The following is a 20,045-nucleotide window of genomic DNA, read 5'->3' on the forward strand; positions in this document are numbered from 1 at the left end:
ACCACACTTGAGTTGGATAAAAAGCTAAGAATCTTGTAGATGTAATAGCAGTATGTAATTTATGTAAAAAATTATCTCGTATGTCATATAATTGTGATTCTTTTTAGAAAATAAACCAAATTCAAATGTTTGATTTTGTTAGAAAACAAAAACTTTGCATTAATTGCTTATCACAATCATACCAGTTAATAAACTGCAAAACAAAATAGGTACGTAAATTTTATAAGTCCCACAACTACCTTTTGCACAGAACACAGAATTCTATTTCCGAGCCGAATGGCACCGTTTTTGGTGTCTCTCAGACAAATAAAAAAAATACCAATGATATCCATGAATCTCGCTAACAGTCTTGGTTTGAGGCGAAGAAGAGTGAAAACTTCAATTTTGACTTTAGCTGGCAAACTTATAAGTGTAAAGAGATAAAGGTATTAATTTTGAACGCGGAAAGAGCACTTTCTGAGTCACTACATTTTCTATCTTACCTAAGAATACCAATTTAATGCCAGCTGCTCAGATAGACATTTCAGAATTGTACATTCCTGAAAATACTGTTTTAGCAGACCCTAGTTTCTACAAGCCTGGTCGAGTGGATATAATGGTTAGCGCTCAACTATTTTTCAATACTAATTCAGAAGTCAAACAACAAAAATCAGCGGTATATTCACAAAATTTTCACAGGACTAGTTTCGATGGTTTTACCGAACCATCATCTTCAGCTGCAAAACCGCAAATGAACAAGATAGGAAATAACGTTTAGATAAGATAAGAAAGCCTGGACAAGATGGCTTATTCTTGTCCAGGCTTTCTTATCTTATCTAAACGTTATTTCCTATCTTGTTCATTTGCGGTTTTGCAGCTGAAGATGATGGTTCGGTAAAACCATCGAAACTAGTCCTGTGAAAATTTTGTAAATATAACGCTGATTTTTGTTGTTTGACTTCTGAATTAGTATTTATTCGGCATGTTATTGTGTCTTAATTATTTTTCAATACTTTAAATGCTTACACAATTCATGTTACTAATTCACTGATGATGAAAGAAACAGTATTTGGCTAATTGTTCCCGGAGCGGTGAAGGGTGTGCAAGAGGTAAAACACTGTGGTTTCGTTTCACAGATAGATGAAATGGAAACAAGTGTTAAAAAGTTTTGAAATTTAGTAAACACTGAAGATATACACAGTTTACAAGACTAGGAAACTGAATGTGATATGATTTTTGTGAAACATTTCAAAGAGATGGAATCGCAGGTACTGTGAATTCAACACTATGGGAAAATTTGCAATTTGCCAAATCTAAAACTTTGGCTAAAACGTGATTAAAATGGTTATGGAAATCCAGAATTTAAAACACTTAACAGTGTTTTTATGATTGAATATAAAGGCTTAGGACATATGAAAGAAATTGAATTTACAGGTAATTTAAATTACTGCCTAATACTGCATCATGGAGTACTGAGAGAATATATCACCATGACAAAGTTATGTATTTGCTTTGATGCATCAGGATCTAGATCCAATGGAGCTTCATGGAGTAACTGTTTACTTGAGGGGGGGTCCTGTTGTTCAAGGAGACTTATTTTCAATTCCTTTAAGATTTCATAAGACACAAAATAACCTTTGTTGCTGATGTACAAGAAATGAACAAACTTCGGTAAATCCAAACAGAGAAATTTAAGCTGTATATTACAGAAAGGTGATTCTAGAGAAGTTATTAAATTGCTTCAGTTGATGATAGCTACTTACGATACTGCTTGCACACCATTCTTGTGTATAAACCAGTTTAGCCCTTGATGAAAAAACAGCATTATCCATATGCTACAGCTACTGCATTGTACGATTTCTATGCGGATACTAACAGGTGCCAAGGATGTGACTATTGCTCTTGAATTGCAACAACAATTAAATAGTAGGAATATGACACTTTACAAATGGTCTTTAAATGAGAAACAGTTATTAGATCATGTTCCTCCCAATCATTAGGAATATGACTATGCTAAAATTAATAATACCACAGTAAAACCCCTTGGGTTCAGATGGGAACCAAGGAAGACAATTTTGTTTTAATGTTGTTTCTAGTTCAGAGCTTCAAACAAAATGCACAGTGTTGTCTGAAACTGCTCGATGTTTTTTACCATTTGAGTCTGCTAGGTCCACTTACCACACAGGCTAAAATATTCATGCAAAAATTATGGCAGAGAACTGATTGGAACAAGGAACTACCATACCAAGAAAACGAAAAATGTTTCAGAAATTTGTTGGAACTTACGAAGATTAAAGTAACATGCTATGTGTCAATGGACTGCATCATTGTAACTGATCATCACAGTTTTTCGGAGTTGAAGAATCGCCCCTTTGAAGGAAATGACTATTCCATGTTTAGTCATGTGGTGCTCTGCTGTGGTGTTAGCAAAACTAATAAAAAGGATAAAAGATGCTTTAAGGACTGATATTGGTAGAGTGTTCCTTTATAAAAACACAAGCTTGGCTTGGATTGCAAAACTACTACTTCAGTTGAAATTATTTGTAAAAAATTGTGTTAATATAATGCAAAAGCTTACAGATTTTGAAGCTAGAAGCATGTCAGTTCAAAAGATAATCTTGCTGATATGCTTTCAAGAGGTGTGAATGCAAAAGAAACTGAAAGTTGTCACTTATGGTGGATTGGTCTACCATTTTTGCACAAAGAAGCAGGATTTGGACCTTGTAATCTAGTATTTGTAGAGAATGTGGAACTTTATTTGTGGGAACTGGAGGACATGCCCAAGGAGTTTAGTGCATCTGTGCAAGGATTAGGTAGTCTTGATATTATTATAATGGTTCATCATTCATAAAACTTCAAAGAGTGATTGCCTAGTAATTACACTTCGTTGAACATGTAGGACATCATGTAATTGTTGGTCACTTATCAAGTGATGAACTCTCTTGTGCTTTGATGTTTATTGTAAAAAATGTTCAAGCAACAGCCTTTACTGAAGAAATTCAATGCTTAAAATGGGAAAACTCCCTGCTATATGCTAGCAACTTGATAAGTGCCAATTACTGAACTCTGAAGCAATATTAAGTGTTGGTAGACATTTAAAAAGAATTCTTTGCTATGACTTCACCAGAAACACCCAATATTATTACTTAATAATCATAGTTTTACATATCTTGTCATTAATTACTATCATATTTTGTATTTTCATATAGGTGCAGAAATATGGTACATAAACTATGGTACACAAACATTTCTCATAGTCTGTACTCCAGAAACAAGAGAAACCTGCAAGACCTTTAACTAATATCGCACAATTTGAAGGGATAGAAATGTACCAGGAAAAAAAACTTACATCATTTTTTCCATTACAGTTGTTCAAAACATGAATATGCTTCAACTGCTTTTGTTCAGAAAATTCTCGTAATAACATCATAAGTACTTCATTTTGCTCTTGAACATCACTAAAATCTGCATTCTATAAAAGAAACCAAAATTTTGTTTTAAAACATAAATTTGAAAATTGCCAATTCAAAAATCAGAAATATTTTGATGGTATGAAATGTATCATACAACACATAAGATTAGAAATGTCCTTAGAAAAAGAATACTGTGCAGCCAAAAATTATTAGACACCTATTAATAGTCTTTACTTATTTGCCTAGAGATTAAACAGTTATGTTTCAGATATACATATAACATTTTCATTCATATAATTTTTTAATTCTCTATTTTAATATAAAATTCTGTTTCTTCATTATATTAGATTACTTAGTTACTCAACAAAATATCTTAATCTCCTCCTGCATATGAAGGAGGATTTAAAAAGTTTATAATGAATAACATTTTGGTAACTATAACATCAATTAGCTCATTATAACATTAAGCTTCTTCCATTTTAATATGACTCAAATTTTAAATATAAGAATATTCCAGTTAAACCAAAATGTTAAAGTACTGCTGAAATAAATTGCATAATTAATGGTATGCTGTAACTGATTTACTCATGGCAAAACTGGGAACTGTTTGCTTAAGAAGACCTGGCTTGACAGAGGGCTTTCAGGGAAATATTGTGCTACTAGTTGTACTATTTTTACACCTGGGATAAAACCATGAAAATGCATTTATGCCACTATCAAAAATAACCAAGACGGCAATTACTAGTATTCTGCAAACTTACCCAAGTAACAAAAGATCTAGTAAAGATGTCACAAAATGGTCTGACTGGTTGCAGACAGCTTGTGGTAACTTTTATATTGTCTTTACCGCATAGCAAAGACACATAAGATCTGTCTTGGCAATTTTTCGATGTTGATGAAACAACCACCAGCAGATATGATCATTCTAGTTTTCCCTGTAGTTTATTAGGACTAAATTTGAATGAGAAAGTACTAATTTTGTCCTTTCAAGAACCTAGACTCCCCACAAGATTCAATTTGTGATTTTTCGTCAATTTATTTCATCTTAATATATTAATATAAGGTAAATGTATTTAGAATAAGAATATAAATACAGCATAAATAACAAAGTTTTAAATGTACCTAATGCTTAAAAACATGCTTAAAATTATTAATTAATTTTTTTAATTAATATTAAATTTTTTGGGAATTCAGAAAGCACAATATATAAATATTAAAGTAATACAATAATAATTATGATTAATTTATGCATTTTGAATATTTTTAAAAATTCATATTTTTAAACATGAAATTTAATTCTCTACAAATCAAAATGTATTTCGCTAATAATATACAGATATGCACAAAATTCAGAAACATGCATGAATTTAATGCTTCTCTAATAAATATTCTGTCAAAAAAGTAGACATATTACATATCCTCAGTAATTTCATAAGCTTATCTTGTTGAAGAGCGCAACAGCTTTGGCAAGGTGGGTACCTTTCATAAAATACTTTCAGAATTCCATTAAGTAAATCTATAATAAGCGTATTTCATAAAATAACACTCCCTTAGGTTTTAAGTAATCATTATCCCGCTTTCATATAAAAGATTTAAGAAAGCTTAAAAGAGATGCTGGTGTCTGAAAATAATATTAATCTTTAAAAGCCTGTTTTGTAATATTTATATCAGTGTGCAAGTTAACAGAAGCAATAGTGTGAGGGGATGGAAAGTAGAGGTCAGTCCTTGGAACATTACAGCTCTAAGAACCAATCAGAGAGTTGAAGCAAATTTAAATCTCAAATTTAAAGCCAGTAGCAGAGTTGCTAGTTAACCATATCTCTAGATAATGACAAGTAAGCATTCAAAATATTGTATAAAAGCAATTGATTTCATGCAAATCAGTTACAATACTTTAATGTCTTATATTTTGTGTTTGATTGAACCTTGTGCATTATCAAATTTTTGTATTTAGCGGTAGGTAAATTGAGTAATATTAGTAACTGAGATGTTACTACTCTTAGTGAAACTTAACTTTAAACGTAGTTTTTTATGCTATAAATTAAGAAGGCATAATTTAGATAATAAAAAGCTTATTTCTATTTCTAAATAAACAGATATTAATCTCAATAAGAATTTCCCATAATTTTCTTTTATTTATAATCAATACATTTGCATTTTTAATAATTTGTAAATTTGTGTTTTGTTGTGGGATACACATACAGTTATACAACCCAAACAGTTTCATAGAATTCATTTCTGTCTGCACAGTTAATCAAACAAATGTATAAAAGTGCTTATAAAACTTTAAAAAAATAATATTTCAATAAATACAGAACATCAATAATAAACTTTTAATTGTACAATAGAATTACTTCAATGCACCATATTCACATCAAATTACAACATAAAATATTGTTTAAAGAAATCAAATTAGTGTATTTTTCCTCAAAATATGAAGTTAATTCTAACTAGTCATTATGTCAATCTTGAAATAATTGTAAACTCTTTCCAGTTTAGATTCAATGTGCTAAATGAATAAAAGAGAAGTAATACTTCAATAACAGTGGTTTTTTTCGGGGGGGGGGGGAGCTCAAAAATGATGATCATGACTTTTTATTAAATGTTTATTAATATATGAGTGTGGTAGATATGACATTCAAAAAGTATATTCAAGATTTGGTAAAAACGTTTTACTCTTTTTATAAAACATGCAATTTTTGTCTTTAAGCTGATCAATTAGGTGGTCTGGCTAAAACGTTTTAAAACTGATTAACTCTCTGAATAGCACTATCTGTTTGCGACAAACAGAACTATACAGTAAAATAATTTTGATTCTAGTTTGTTAATCACATTAAGATGAGTCGAGTTGTTAAAGTGAAAACTGTCGTTTTGTGTTTAAATGTTATTTCTTTCGAATGGCTGGGATTTGAATGTTTGGTGTTTGAATGTTTATTTGTAATGGAATCTTATTTGGAACAGAGATGATTTTTCTAAAAGAAAAAAAAACTGCTAGTGAAACTTATAGAATTACACAGAACGCTTATGGTGAAGAGTGCAACTGCTTTCTAATGTGCTTTTCCGGTTGAGTAGATTTTTAGATGGTAGAGATAACGTAAAAAATGACGAAAGAATGGAATGTTCTCTCACAAGCCGAACTGGCCAGAACATCGAAGCTGTGCATGCTGCGTTAAATCAAGATTGTCGACTAACTGTTAAAATGCTTGCAGAACAAAAAAGGAAATTGTGTGCACGTTTTGTTATGTATTCATTAACAACAGAACAAAAGGATGATCGATTGGCAGCTTGTCAGGACCTTCTTGACATGCAAAATCGCAATCCAGACTAAAAAAAAAAGTTAAAAAAAAAGTCAGTCTTTTAAAAAAAGTTATAGCAGGTAATTTTTTTTTTTTTTTTTTTTTTTTTGAATGATATGTGGTGAATCGTGGTGCTTCTCCTATGATCCAGAAAGCAAGAGGCAGAGTGCAGAGTGGGTTGACCCAAACTCGCCAAAGCCTAAGAAAGTGCATTTAAAAAAATCCAGGGTGAATACAATGTTAGCTAGTGGATTTTTTTATTACAGAGGATTAATTCACCAGGAATTTGTTCCTGAAGGAAAAGTAGTAAATGAGTTGTTTTACATGGGTGCATGGGATCAGCTACTGAAACTCATCGCACTTGTGCGTCTGGACTTTCATGCAAACTAAAGTTGATTCTTGCTACGCAATAACGCGCCATCCTACAATGCAGCTGTTATTCGGCCATTTTTTTGGGGGGGGGGAAGTAATTGTGCTGTACCATTCCCTTTATTCGGTGAACTTATCACCACCAGAATATGTTTTTGTTTCCAAACATGAAATTAAACCTGAAAGGCCATCGATTCAATGATATTCAGACAATCCAACAAAACGCTATGAAATTTCAGCATGCAACCAGACATTTCAGCAAGCTATAGAATGGCTTGCATGACTTCACAAGAGTTTTATGTAGAATAATTGGTAAAAAGAAAGCTTTTTACTGCACTCATTTTTTAATGAGCTCAATATTAAAACATTTTAGCCAGACTGTGTAATTAAGCAATTATAGACTGATCACACATAAAAGATAAAAGTTCTCATGTTTTATTAGCTGGCAACACTCTGAGAATATGTTAAGAGAGGCTGTATGGAATAAAAATATCTTTTGCTTTACAAAATGGCAGCAAATGCCGAATCCAAATTATAATGATAAATGCATTGTAATGTAATTGTTGATTTTTCCGTTAAATCCTATGTGATATATCTGACTTCGAATCTAAAATTTTCTGAAGAACACAAAAACCTTGTCTAAAACTTAAAGGTTTATTTAACTGGAACTTCAACACTGATGAAAACTTAACATCATAAACGAAAACTTAACACCTTGGGTGGAAAACATTCAAAGTGCTTTAAAGTAACAGCTATGCTGGCATGGTGAAGAACACTTTCTTTTAAAAGACAGAATCCATCTAGCCCTTTCGGCATATATCTCCATTCGCTGGATTCAGACTTCCGCTCCTACGTGTTTTGGACTTAAACGGCCAGACTGGAACTAAAACAGGACTGGATCAGGACCGGAACAGGACTGGAACCGGAACAAGACGGGAACCGGAACAAGACGGGAACCGGAACAGGACAGGAACCAGAATCTCTCATCCCCTGGCTTCTTCCCCGGGCAGGTCTATTCTGACTCGAACTAAAATGAACTGCGGTGCCACTAAGGAAAGCACCTCCTTTTATTGCCGGCGGTTGCCGTTACTACAGGCGATTATGCAAATATTTAACAGTAATGTTACAGACACAACATCCTAAAGTTTTGACTAAGACTATAGACGTTATTAATATTAAAGTTTATAATTTCCATTTGTTTTTAAATTTATAGTATAACCATTTAGCTACACTTTTTGTTTAAACCACTGTTTTTCAAGTATCTTGGAATGGTTTATATCTTTTTAAAATTCAAATTATAGTTAACAGAAGGGCATGTAAAGCATTTTTTCTGCATGCACAGAAATATTATATGTAACATGTCCTCTATAACTCATGGTATCAAAAAAATTCTTAAAACTACTTTTAATTCAGAATTTTTAATATCTTTAAAATAAATTTAAGTTAAAAATGAAAATTTTAACTTATCAATTAAGCAAACAAGTACTGTAAACCAATGAAAATATATGTCCTCTTATTTAAATAAATAAATTTATTACAACTTTGAGAAGAGGTTCACAATTTTAAAACAAACTCGTTTAAACCAAACAGCCAGCGGACGATAATATACAAGCAAGTTCTAATATGTGTACTTAATTTACTTACAATATAGCAGAGAGATCTTCTAAAAGCCTTAATTATAAATAGATGTTTTAAGAAAAGGCAATATTTTCTATAATGTTACAAAAACACCCACAATTAATTAGCAAGAAATAATTTACAGCACAAATGTCTGTATGACGTATCTTATACTCAAATGCTCTTGTCTGTAACTTCAAGTTTATCCGATGTGAGACGTTCTTTAAGAACAAGGTGCGGTAGTGCCGATTTGATTTGTGTTGGATTATATAAAAACGTATGCCAAACAAGAATAAAAAGGAAATAATTGAATTCGCCCCATGTCTGCAAGTTTCTGGTTTATACATCCATCTACCACACCAAGTTATACAATGAGCATCTTCTACCAAATTTCATTATATATACACACACATATATCTAAATAGCCCCTTAATGATTAATTTTGTATTTGGATATTTCCGCATTCTATTTGAAAAATAGTAATAACTTTTTCTGAACTGCGTCATTTTGAGCCTAATCAATACCATACGACTTTCATATAATGCTGGTAAGACAAATGGAACTACAACAGCCAATAATAATTTTACAGCATCATTAATTATCCAATCAAATGCATTGAAACTGAAAATCACTTATTCTGAATTAAGATTTCATCTTGTTCACAAGATATTTTGCTTGTATCTCTGTTCTTACCAAGACTCTGCTTGGTACGTTTCTTCCTATCGCAAAAAAATCAAAACTGTAACTGTTGTGAAACAGGCATGATTAATGTGCCAAGTATTTATGTGTGTTTCATTGCATCTATATGACTTCCAAGTTTCGTCTTTATTCCATATCTAGTATGTATGCTTCAGCTTCTGAGTCATTCCCAAATCATCATCATACATATATATGCGTGTGTGTGTGAAGCAAAATTATTAAACAGAATCAGCTGGTAACAGACCTCTAAATTCATAGATTTTAATTAAATACATCCTTGTTTCAAGGACGCACTATGCATCATTTTGCCTCACTCTGCAACATGTTACATCATGCTTTCCCTCCAATTTCTTTGTACTGCTAAGCCTTTAGCCCAGTCGCTGCTCAGGATTAAAACAAAAACTTTCTGAGCTATAAATATTACTGCAGTTATAACTTATCATTTTTTTTTTCTTGCTGGCTTTCTTTCCCTAAGAAAGTCATGACCCCTAGCCAAGCTTCCTAATCTATTATCTAAACTGTAAACTTTTTTTACATTTTATTGTGGAGGCACGCAATAGCTGGCCACCATTGCCTCCTATGATGGGACGGACTGTAACAACCATGCCTTTTGTGGTATTCGAACCCAGGCCCTTTGGTATAGCAGTTGGCTTCCCTTACCACTATAGTGTCTGTGCAGCCTAAAACGTAAACTGCATATATTTTTGGCAATGCAGTTTCTAAAAATAGTTAAAAATAAAAATGATGTTTTAACAATCACGTCAGTTATGATTTCTGCTCCAGTCAGATCTATGCAGTTTTTCTCCGCCATGTATAAAAAGTAATTGGTTTCATCTTCTCTCGTCAGCTCTCTGCTTAATTCTATCAAAGTAGCGCAACATCGAACCTCTAAAATACCGCATATGTGTATCTGTGTGTGTGTATATATATCACATTACTAGATTCCAAATTTTTTTCTTTCGATAAACTATGTTTATATATGAACATTTCTTTACTTTTTGGTTTCTTCTTAGAAACAGAATAATAAAGTAAATTATTAAATACTTTGCTTTACACATCACACTCTCACTACACTTGTTTCAGCTCTAATTCAGTTTACTGTAACATTTGCTAAACCAAATAAAGAGCAAAATAAGCAAATATATTCAAATGAAAACTATTTAAAAATAAATAAACCTCTTTTGAACTAAAAGACTTCAAACTAGAATGACAATGGAGACGCAATACCTGAAATTTAACCATTATTTCCTCTTTATCAGCATCTGGTAAATTTCCCAGCCTATGAAGAATACGGAGATGAGCACCTTCAGCTGATAAACCTAAATGAAACAATGTTAATGTTGTCTAAACAATGATATCTTATTACATAAACAAATGAGATTTGTTCAAAGTACAGCAAAATTTTTATTTTCTAGTGGAAACATTTGAGTAATACATCGATATTTCATATTTACTAAATTTTAATATGAAAATTTCAGTTACACATATATTATAAACATTAATTATTACTGTTGCATGTTTGCATTTTATAAAGACATGAGGAGGAGATAGAAATCTTGAGACAGGAGAATTTGAATCTTTACTGCAGCTCTAAGAGATCATAACTTTTACAAATGAATATCAGCTACAGATAGGTAAAGGAGAACAGAGCTAATATAGTAAGCCTCCTTAACAAAATAATAAAAATATACTGAATAATTGCGCTGAAAACCCACACCTTCGGAGTTTAAAACATGTAATAGAATTGCTAAAACGCTCATAAACTAAATGCTGGAAGAGCTAAATATGTGAAATTAATTGCATTTCAGTCTGCAAACAGGCCAGACTGGTGGCAGTGCGACCCAACAGAAATGCAAACGACCCCAAAAACAATTTCGCGACCGCAATCAGAACTTCGACCCTTAGATATATACCATCAATTCAGATTTTTTATGATTTTATCTGCCTTGTGACCCCATAATTAATTTTCGAGACTCCAAATAGAGTTATGACCCCCAGTTTGAGTACCACACAGAATGAATATTCATGGGATAGACTAAATCTCAACTGAGAAGTATTGCTTTTAGAAAATGGGAGCAAAGACGATACACAAACTTATTCTTCAAAACTCAGTCCTAGCACCTCGAAGATATGTCCAAAGTGTTGCCAAACAAGCGAGATATCGAAAATAAGGGCCAAGCCTGGTACAGTTTAAGAGCCCATATCCTCAGCACTCTTCGACCTATTTTTGCAATTCTGGCGTCTATTTACATAGAATTAAAAACAAAATCAAGGTCTTCAAGATTAAAAAAAAATTACAAAATACACCAATATTAAATTGTAATAAATGAGAAACAAAATAAGCAATAAATAAAAACAAATACACAATAACATAAAATACATAAAAACCAATATAGAACCAAAAATACACATAACCACAAAAAAGAAATAAGCACATTTACATCAATTACAAGTGCACATTGCTTAGAAACTGCTCAGTTAAGCAATGTGCTGATTTAATCCGGAAGATAAAAACAAAGCCAGTGAATATGGAAATCCTATAAAATATCAAACGTCAACCCTGTGAAATTATATGGTATTTCTCCCACTTTCCTAGCGTGCCTTCGTGGTGTAGTGGTTCTGCACGCTGGGCCAATATTCCAGAGGTCCGTGGTTTGATTCCCGGCGAAGGCGTTGCTAATTTTTCAAAGCAGACGCAGCACTCAAATTGTTTACAAAATGGAGTCAAGACAACAAACTGTGTTTCAGTATTGAAAAGACACAGATGATAGTTTTTCCAAAGGGCTCAAAAATAGACGCGAATCCACCACGCATAAAGTGGGAAGAGCATCCACTGCGACGCCAGGATACCATTAAATACCTCGGATTCAAGCTTGATAAGAAGCTCACGCGGGTATCACATCTTACGGAAGTCCGAGATAAAACGCATCGAATCATCAATAAACTAAACAGGATAATCACAGACAAGTGGAGTCAAAAGCGACGCCTATTAAAACATCTATACATAAATGCAATTGAACGCATGATCCTCTGCGGCTGCCCAGTCTGGATAACTCGGACAGCAAGAATATGTCAAAAACTACAACAAATACAGCGAGTAATCCTGTTAAAAATCACCAGTGCGTATAGCACCACATCAGCCGCAGCAGTTCAGTTTCTAGCTGGCACGCCCCACTCGACCTAAAAGTAGAATTAGAAGGATCAATCTACCAACTTCTACACTACAAAGAGGACCTTCAAACTAAAGAAGATTTACATCTAGCCTATGCCAGCGTAGAAAGCTTCCAAGTTCCCCCTGTCTTACACCCAGGAATCTACCCATCCTTCCCTGGTGCAAATCGCCACCCTCAGGACAACACAGAGAGATTTTCTCTGACGGGTTAAAAATTTCAGGACGAGTAGGGGCAGCGTTCACGGTCTTTTCGAACAATGAAGAAATTTATCAAGCACAATTCCGTCTAAGCAACCATGCTTCAGTCTTAGAAGCCGAGTCCCTCGCACACAAAGAAGCAGCACTACGGTTAGGTACACAAACAGCAGCTCACACTTCATTCTTCACAGAAGCATGGGCGTTCTGAATGCGCTGAATTCCTTCCCTCCAAAACATCCGCACACCGGCAGCACTTACACAGATCCTCTTGACGTTAGGCTCCTTCATCCCTTTAAAGATCAACTGGATAAAAGGACATACCGGGTAGAAAGGCAACGAACGAGCGGATGAACTAGCTAAGACTGCAGCTTTCGAAACAGAAATTGGCAATGAAGTTCCGCTTTCCGCAGAAGTTGCAAAAAGGCTCCTCAAGACAACATTCTAAGAGACATGGTCATCACGGTGGCAGGAAGAAGAGACAGGAAGATTTACTTACAACATCTTCCCAATACCTACTCTCAAGAGGCTCAAATGCAACCGACTCTTCCTCCAGGCCTGTACTAAACACGGGAAATTCCCAGCGTATTACAGACGATTCCTTAGACGGAACGTCAACTGTTCTTGCGGTTTTCGCGGGGAAGACGTGGACGCACTTCATTATCCGCTCTCTTGCCCTCTGACAGAGCACCTTCGACAGCAGTTCGTTCCTTCCGACTACATCACATATCCTGCGAATAGACTGTTCACGGACTATTACTGTAACAAGGGCATCTTAGAGATAATGAAGAAAGTGAATGAAAATAATTATATCCAAGAAACAAAAGATTAATGTAAAATGTAGAAAGGCGGCCTAACCGTCACATTGCTATCAATGACTAGGATGACTTCCTAACCCTGTAGTGCTATTAACTTAGTTTGGCGGAACAGGTTAAGTAAAGTGGCCATATCTCTCCGGCCTCCAAAAAATCCTAATGTCTCTACAAAATATCAGATTTGATTCCATCAATTTTATAGCCATATAGAAAATTAATGGCAATTTTATGCTTCGTGACATGGTAACACTAATAATATCACGCGAATAATAAAATGCTCAGGGATCATAAGATAAAAAAATACTGGAAATACTAAGACTAGGCATAGCCAGACTGAGACTCACAATCACATGCAACTCTTTTCCTGTTAACAGCGACTTGCGATACAAGTAACCCTTTTTAAATAAATTTATTATTTGGTACACATGTTTTTAAATTTTTTTCGAAGAATGTAGCTAGGTCAAGCAGAACATGGAAAAGTCATTAATTCTTTGCCTCAAGTTACTGTCTTCCGAAATGAATGAATAATGAAAACGTTTCAGAGACGTATATATTAAGTGTCAGCGTTTTCGGTATACATAACAGCTCAGCTTTAACTTGACCAAGCATGTAAATAAAATATATGAAAGGGCACACACAGATTAAGCTAATGCAAAAAAATCATAAGACAAATTTTCCTGTGTAAACTGTCCTCACACGGTTCACCATAGTGCTATGCCCCAAAGGGAAAATTACATGGAAGTACTAACCGGATTACAAAATATTCCTGATTTTTTCCCCTCCCACATAGTTTCCTGATATTTTTTCATGGGGAAGAAAATGGTCAACACCCAAAGACGCAAGTCAGAGGAATAAAAGCTGACGAAACTCTCAGAGAAAAACTCCACCAAAGAGACGTAAAAAAAAAAAAAAAAAAAAAAAAAAAAAAAAAAAAAAAAAAAAAACACTTATTGATAATTGCAGAAACGTGCAAACGGTCTAAGAACACTGTTAACGTACCAAGCAGTAGAACTACTCGAAAGGTTAAATATGAATTACTTGAATAAGTTAGCTTATGCTACAATTCTGTTACTCCCTTTCTATTCAAAACTGTGTTGATCTTGGACTTCTTTTAGTGCAGTATACAGCACGGCCAATTCCAAGCACAGGTAACGCCATGTGGCTATCTAGGGCGCCAGCTAAGCTGTTCTTACCAGTGACAGCTAAAAAGGTAGGTATATTTTGCTTTCAGTTATTAATATGTTTAGTTTATATGGGGCGGCAACGTCAGTGATCACCTAGGGCGGCGAAAATGCTATACCCTGATACTAGAGGTTGCTCTTTTGAACAAATACTATATAGACTAATTTTTTCTCGGGAAATGAGATAAATTAATAGTATCCTCAGGATTCGAAACACGGATTTTTCAATTGTGACCTGGAAGCTAACCACCAAGAGCAAGAGGGTTAAATTCTTAGATGGAATATCACGAAATATGAACAGTGACTAATATGAGTGAAACCAAGATTTTCACGCTACTGTAGAAACCACAGTTTTCCTTCGATTTAAATTTATCGCTATCATAAAAAATTTATACTTTGAATCAGAAGAAAATGCTTGGTTTTCTATTGAAAGAGAAAAATCAGTACATCGCAGAAAAGTTCAAAGTTTGCGAACTGTAGAGGTATAATTCTCTAAATATGGAGCAAGAGGAACTGGAATTATTTGCGTATGTAAATAACTATATATTTGCTAAATCCTTGCTAATGTATTTGTCAATTTCTTTCTATTAATTTTTTTTTCCATTTTTAAAACAATATGATCCACATATGCGGTTTTTAGAAAATCTAATTCCGGTACTTGAAATTTCAGAATTCTAATATACAGTTCCCAACCTATATCAAGTTTGACCACATCCTACATAGAAGTCTTAAATGTTGAAAGTTGGCACTTACAAAATTGTGTTTCTTTTAACCAGCCTATAAACGCTAGTGTGATGTTAAATTTATTATCTACAAGAAATCAGCTTACAGATTACTAAGACAGAGTACACTTACCTTCAACTTCTGAACAAAGCATATGAAACCAATGCATAGGACAGGAATCACAAACGATAAGCTTCGGCACAGGGGAACTTTTAGATGCAAGTTGTTGATAATTCTGATGAGCTCGACTAAAAGCTAATTTAAGAGTCTGCATCATTTCATCCACCTGTAACATCATAAAGATAATTTTGTTTTAATATTTGAAGATGTAGGCAATGAAAATATGAATAATTTCTATCAACCATCCTCTTGTACAAATAATCTGTCACACTGATTAACACAGATAAAAATAAATAAAAAATAAACAAAAGTTATAATACTGACCCATACCGGGAAAACAATATCCGCTCGGATAAATTCTTGAAATGCTATAAAATGTAATTGCAGTGGGATCTATATGGATTTCAAGCAGAATTTTGATTTTATGAAATTCAATAAGAATGCTGATGAAACTGAGGCGAAACTGAAAGATTAGTTAACAACGGCTAAACACATAATAGACAGAACATCTTTTTAGGAGACGATGTACAGCACAGGGGGAGATGTAGTATCTTGCATATTTTACACAACAAGAACAGGCGTATTGCTTTTTGAAGTAGGACCAAAATTACGAGTGCGCATATAAACATCTACATTGCGAACGAGTACTTGAAAAACTAAAAGAACTTTTAACAAAACAGTTTTGCTAATATGCATACTTGATACCTAGGATTGCAAAAAAGCTGTCACATTATGGTACAGTGAATGCACAATTAAAAAAGGTTGGCTGGCTGATCATGCAAAATCACACTAGATTTCATCGCCCAGGGAGTAAGCATGTACAGAAAATTTTCTGAAGCACAGTGGATCATACTTACATTGGGGGAGGGGACAAACAACTTGTTCATTCAGAAGACAAAAATTTATGGATGAACTACAAGCATTCTGACGCTTTGTCCCTTAGCCGCAGTAGAGCAGAATGAAGTGACAAAGTATATCATATACTATTCCAGTGATAAAAGAAATGAAATTTGTGAAAAAAGGATGATCATAAGACAATAAAAACTGTCAACTAGGGATCCGAAACTATGGACATTTATTAGACTTGTTCCTATTACATATTTTTATTACGAGCCATTTACACTTAACAGTATTTACTTGCATTATACACTTATACTCAGAATTTTTGCTTATAGTGTAAGAAAGCAGTCAAGTAATCAGAATGCTGTGAGGTAATTCGTCGCAGTCTCCTACGAAAGTCGCAGTCCTACCTTTTAAGGAATATGGTCCTTATTTACTTCGCCATAATCAATTAACCAACCAATTATATTTCAACAATACATACAACTTATTTGTATATTATTAAAAAAAAAAAAGAAAAGACAGTTACGCATTGACCGAGATATTTTACAAATTTCAAAAACCATGTGAAAATACCTCGAAATAAAATTACACAAGGCAAACACCTTATGAATACCTGCGGATTTTCTGAGCTAATAAAAATTATATCTACGAGATTCTGTAACAATTTCCGCATCTAGTATTTATCCACACGAAAATTCAATCCAGAAAAAAAATGAAGCTGGACAGTACTTATAATGATTAAGTTTAGATTACAGCATTTGAGGAGGCAAATGGAAAGGCACGACTGAAAAAGCGAACATTGAAAATTTTCGTTATTATGACTTATGACTATGCAGATGCGGGTGTCTGATTAATAGAGTGCGGTGTCTGGCTATCTAGTGGTGCCGAACTAATATATATTCAATACATTTCAGAAAAAACCATGAAAACTTTACGAAGGCAGCCTGCTCAGCCCGAAAGTTTGTATGTAATGTATGTTCGAAGTAATTATGTTATATTAATCTGCCATAATCCAACTTTTGTTAATAGGTCAATCTCTTTGTAATAATTGTATACTGTGTCTTTGTAATTGTATATTCAATACGTAAGTCTAGTATTGATGTAAAATTACTATGTAAATGTCTTGGTAGGCTAGCATCCGATGCGGGCCAACTAAAAGCCCAGCGGGCTACAGTAGTGCGGCGGAGCAACACCTGTAAAAGTCACTGACGAAGTTCTGGTGCTCCGTCCACTTTTCCCTGTCCCTGCTCAGCCCGCAGGTAGTTCGTTTACTATGTTCTGCAGCTTTAACCTCTCACCCAATGGAAAGCCATTCTAAAGAAATGTAGTTTAAAGCTTTTATTGTATTGAATTATACATAATCAGTATGAAATGCGCCATTCTAAGTCATTGCTGCTTTCCCCACTGAGGACCTGATTATGATAGCCCAGGGCCTCAAAATACAGAATTTTTTTCCAAGGGCCTCTAAATCCTGCTTCCATTTTATAAAGGAAAAACAGGATTTCGAGGTAAAGAAGATGTTTTTTATACTTCCCAGGGCATTTCGTGATGCATGGGACGCTGTTTCACGCCTTCGTTGTGTTAAATAAAGTTCAAAGCATTCTACTCCACTGTGCAGATTAAAAAGCAATCTTTTAACGCAAGACTGGATTAGGCAGACCTTGTTGCCTACTTTTTCCCCCTTGCTGCCTCTATGCTTGGTCAAAAGGCTCCAAAGAGACGAAAAAATAACCCCTGCAGCTCATAATTAATAGGAAAAATTTGATATCCTAGGCCTAAATCCTGTATGTCTAGACGCAATCAGATTATGATCCTCTACCAATGCTCTTCCGGGGTCTGCTTTCTTTGTTTTTCTGAGGAATTATAGGATGGATTCAGGTCCTTTAAAAACTGAGGCTTCATGACGTAATTAGAGCCTATTTTTGCTGAAACAACTAGAATCCAACGCCATTATCTCGATGATTCAAAACAATTTCGTTGGCTTTTGAAGAGAGTTCATAGATACAAAACTATTATAGAGAAGCACAAGATATAATATTATCACAAAGAACTCCGTACATTCTTCTTCAGCTAAAAATGTACTTTTGAGAATATTCTCTCGACACCACGGTGTTACTAATTGAGGCAATTAAGGAAAAGGTAGCTTAAAAACACTTTTTAATAACTATGAATTACATCCAAGCACTTCGGAAATTACAGACAAACTGGATTCTGAATTTTCATTTTCCTATAATTATCTGCGAATGTGACAAAAACATTTACAAAATTACAAGTAATAGATGGAACAGATATTGTTTAATATTTTGTAATTTGAGTGACTAAAAAGTAAATATTTAATAGAAAATAATGAAAAACTCACGTGTATAGTTTAGAAGTAAGCTAGAGAAACACCAAAGGAATTCTCTGATGTCAATCAAACTGAAAAACAGCTAAATTTCAGGAATATGGCGTTGAAAAAAAGGCGAATCTGAAAACTCCGTATTGCATTTATAATCTACTGATCAAATCTTACTAATCTTCGACAGAAGACAATATCAAAGTTCCTTTTTCACTTTCCACTTTTAAAGTGATACGATGTAGAGCAGTCAGAATTTTAATAAGCTGCCAAAAACGGAAGAGATAAGGAGAAAATTTTCATGTATACTAATTAAGATTTTGAATCGCATCTAAACAAAACAAACACAGGAAATCTCAGGAAGTTTCAAAATGGCCAAAATTTCCACTAAAGGTAGAACCAACAAATTTTTGCTAAAAAATGCGCCTTTCATTTTTTATACAAAAGTCTGCTAAAAATGCGCCTTCCATTTTTTTATACAAAAGTTTTGTATTAGCGAACAAAATAAAAGTAATACATGAATTATAGCAATAAAAATTTTTCAATCCAATTCTTAAATCATATTTTTGGTTGGATATTTGATTGGTCAATTAGATAAAGCATTCCGGGAGAAATTCTTACGCAGGTTTCTAACAATTTATACGCTTATCTATCAGCACTGAAAACCACAGAAAACGATTAGCAATCATTTTATTCATTTAGCCACTTATCTGCTGTATCTTCAGAAATGAATAATATTACATAAAATGCACATCAATATTAAATTACATACTTAGTTAAAAAATTGAATTTTTATTAAGAACAAATAAGCAAATCATACTTTACTCAGGAACCTTATTCGATTAGCCAAGCATAAAAGTACTGCCAGTTTAGAAAAGATGTCTAAATTTTATCAAAGAAAATTAACTCTCAGGTCCCTTGCATATAAAAAAATGCAGGCATATAATTATACTTCTCCTAAGAACGAGTCCAAGATTAAAGTTCTACTGAACGACAAAATAGCACGTAAAAAGACACAAAAGCATTATATGGGTGAATATCATTCAGAAAACATGCTTTATTGATTTCATTCAGCCCCATCCGATAGAAATGTGAAAGACATTTATTCATAATATTTGTATACTCCAAAAGTCTAGCAGCAAAAGGCTTTCTTTTGTTTAGAACTTCCGTTAAGTTTGTTTAATCATAATATTACATGAAAAAGGAGCCGAATTGCACTCGACTACCGAAAAGAAAAATACATAATAACTTGTAAAATGTTTTCTCGTGAGCAATAGTTTTTATCAAC

General features: G+C 33.7%; 1 protein-coding gene and 1 non-coding gene across 2 annotated transcripts in view; one reads left to right on the forward strand and one right to left on the reverse strand.

The window, feature by feature from the left end:
• Positions 1 to 20,045, reverse strand: part of LOC118184243 (TBC1 domain family member 1-like) — a 335,166-nt gene that overhangs the window by 192,925 nt on the left and 122,196 nt on the right. The window contains exons 6-8 of the mRNA XM_085809767.1: positions 15,592 to 15,745; positions 10,601 to 10,692; positions 3,329 to 3,451 (exon numbers count right to left, since the gene is read on the reverse strand). Coding sequence (XP_085665893.1) covers positions 3,329 to 3,451; positions 10,601 to 10,692; positions 15,592 to 15,745 — 369 coding nt within the window. The remainder of the gene's footprint in view (positions 1 to 3,328; positions 3,452 to 10,600; positions 10,693 to 15,591; positions 15,746 to 20,045) is intronic.
• Positions 11,973 to 12,046, forward strand: TRNAI-AAU (transfer RNA isoleucine (anticodon AAU)). The gene has a single exon. It is a non-coding gene; the product is annotated as a tRNA-Ile (tRNA).

This window comes from Stegodyphus dumicola, chromosome X2, assembly GCF_044657685.1.
Source record: "Stegodyphus dumicola isolate Sdum_Otavi_A_Nest chromosome X2, ASM4465768v1".
Classification (NCBI taxonomy): Eukaryota; Metazoa; Arthropoda; class Arachnida; order Araneae; family Eresidae; genus Stegodyphus; species Stegodyphus dumicola.